This window comes from Notothenia coriiceps, unplaced genomic scaffold (genome assembly GCF_000735185.1).
Source record: "Notothenia coriiceps isolate Sejong01 unplaced genomic scaffold, NC01 NC01_scaffold00032508, whole genome shotgun sequence".
Lineage (NCBI taxonomy): Eukaryota > Metazoa > Chordata > Actinopteri > Perciformes > Nototheniidae > Notothenia > Notothenia coriiceps.
The window spans coordinates 1-2,196 of NW_011365209.1; the positions used below are offsets into that span (position 1 = coordinate 1).

The 2,196-nt window shown below is 40.4% G+C and overlaps 1 protein-coding gene across 1 annotated transcript; it reads right to left on the minus strand.

Annotated features, from left to right (window-relative positions):
• Positions 1-6: 6 nt before the first annotated feature.
• Positions 7-2,190, minus strand: LOC104960888 (myosin-7-like; the record flags this gene model as incomplete). The annotated part of the gene is made up of 9 exons (XM_010789060.1): positions 7-306; positions 391-561; positions 636-785; positions 907-1,025; positions 1,118-1,256; positions 1,529-1,632; positions 1,750-1,848; positions 1,977-2,040; positions 2,146-2,190. Coding segments are annotated over 9 exons (1,191 nt in total), but the record flags the coding sequence as incomplete, so codon positions are not given.
• Between the last annotated feature and the right edge of the window lie 6 nt (positions 2,191-2,196).

Consider the following 2,196-nt stretch of genomic DNA (forward strand, 5'->3'; position numbering starts at 1 on the left):
CTCTGATCCAGCGTAATTTACAAAGAGCAAAGATAGCAGTTTAAGATTGGACTTCTGGTAGAGTCCAACAACAGTCTCATTCAGAGGATCCTTGTTTTTCACCAGCCAGTTGTTGATATTATAGTCAACAGTTCCAGCGTAGTGCATCAGGGCAAAGTGGGCCTCTGGTCTCCCTTTGACAATTCGGGGCTTCTGGAAGTTACCAGACTTCCCGAGATGGTTGTCATAGAGCTTGGATTTAAAGGTGGCATCAGAGGCTTTGGGGAACATGCACTCCTCTTCAAGGATGGACATGATACCCATGGGCTGAAAGGACAGAAATTAGAATTGCTTTAATAGACCATTACAACAACAACAAATTCACAAACGTGCACAAGTGCAAAATCTTACCTTTTCAATCAGGTCAATACAGGCCTGCAAATCCATTCCAAAATCGATGAAAGTCCATTCAATGCCCTCTTTCTTGTACTCTTCTTGCTCCAGCACAAACATGTGGTGGTTGAAAAACTGTTGCAGTTTTTCATTGGTGAAGTTGATGCACAGCTGCTCAAAGGTGTTCAACTGTAAAGAAGAAACAGGTCAGACTTTCTATCCATTTTATATTGGGAACGAGTTGGTCTAATCAGATAACTCACATCAAAGATCTCAAATCCAGCAATGTCCAGTACACCAATAAAGTACTGGCGAGGCTGTCTGGTCTCCAGTGACTGGTTGATTCTTATCACCATCCACAGGAACATCTTTTCATAAACAGCCTTTGATAGAGCTCCAACAGCGTAGGTCACCTTTGGAATAGGCAACATACATTTGAAATGTAGCATGCAACCTTTATCCCATGCAGAAGTAGCCATATGGAAAACATAATGTGCTCCTTTAATAGTTTTAGAACAGTTTTTTTGTTCTTACTTGAGCAACACTTTGTCCCTTTGTGACCCACTCATTTCCGACTTTGACTCTCGGGTGACAGAGACTTTTGATGAGGTCGGAAGTGTTCAGGCCCATCAGATATGCAACTTTGTCAGCATCTGAAGAAAGAAAGTGAAGGTTATAAAACGGAGGTCTGTTACAAAGGACAGTGTTTGTCTTGGTTGGTTAAGAGCTAACATGCTTCTCTCACCTTCAGTGCCATCAGCCTCTGCCTGCTCCTCTCGCTGCTTGGTCTTGAACTTCATATTTCCATGATGCATGATGGCACCAGTCAGCTTGTACACAGAGTTCTTTTCCTCTTGAGTAAAGCCCAACACATCAAAGGCACTCTGTGGAGTAGTACGTAATATCTTCTTTAGCTTTGATTAAAATGATACCTTCTAAAAGAACAATAAATACTGTTTTGATAACTTTCTAAAGTTTTTAAGTCCTGTCTGAGTATTTTACATTATGCAGTGTTTTGGTGTCTGAGAAGTCTTTAAACACATTGATCTGTTAATCCAACTAGATTTCCTAGATTGTAATTAATTGCATCAACGGTATCATTATGGTTAGAGTTTGACGTCAAATTGTAAAACCGAGGAATGATTATCAGCCTCACATCTGTTGCCTCCAGTTCATCTGCATCAACAATAGAGGCCACTGTGGTTTCCCCCTGAGAGATGAACGGGTAGTCATAGGGATTATTTGTAATCAACAGCATCTCTGGAGGACAAAGAGAGAGGGTGAGACAAGGTCAGACAGATGCAATCAAAGTGCCTTCATTTGGTCTTGGTTTGGTAGTCAACCACCACTGAGAAACAAAGGAACCCCAGCACTAACCCAGGAGTTCAGGCTTCTTGTTGGACAGAATCTGGTAGAAGATGTGGTAATCTCTCTCAGCCTTGAGCTGGAAGACCACACGAGATTTCTCCAGAAGGTCTGAGAAGGGACAAATACAGGAGAGAATATATGGCCATGTGTAAAATCAACTTTATTATTGTTATAAATTATTTATTAAATAATGTTTTCTGCATCACTGTTTAACATATAAGGGTGTTTGTCCTTACATGTTTCAATATCAGCAGAGGCCAACTTTCCCCTGGTATCAAAATGAATTCGAATGAATTTACCCTGAAAGAAAAACATTTGTCCTTTTTAACTACATGATTGCGTTTTCAAGTGAACTGAATACAAACAAGTAATCACAATTTATTCACACAGGGATTAGATACTTACAAATCTGGAAGAATTGTCATTCCTGATGGTCTTGGCATTACCAAAGGCCTC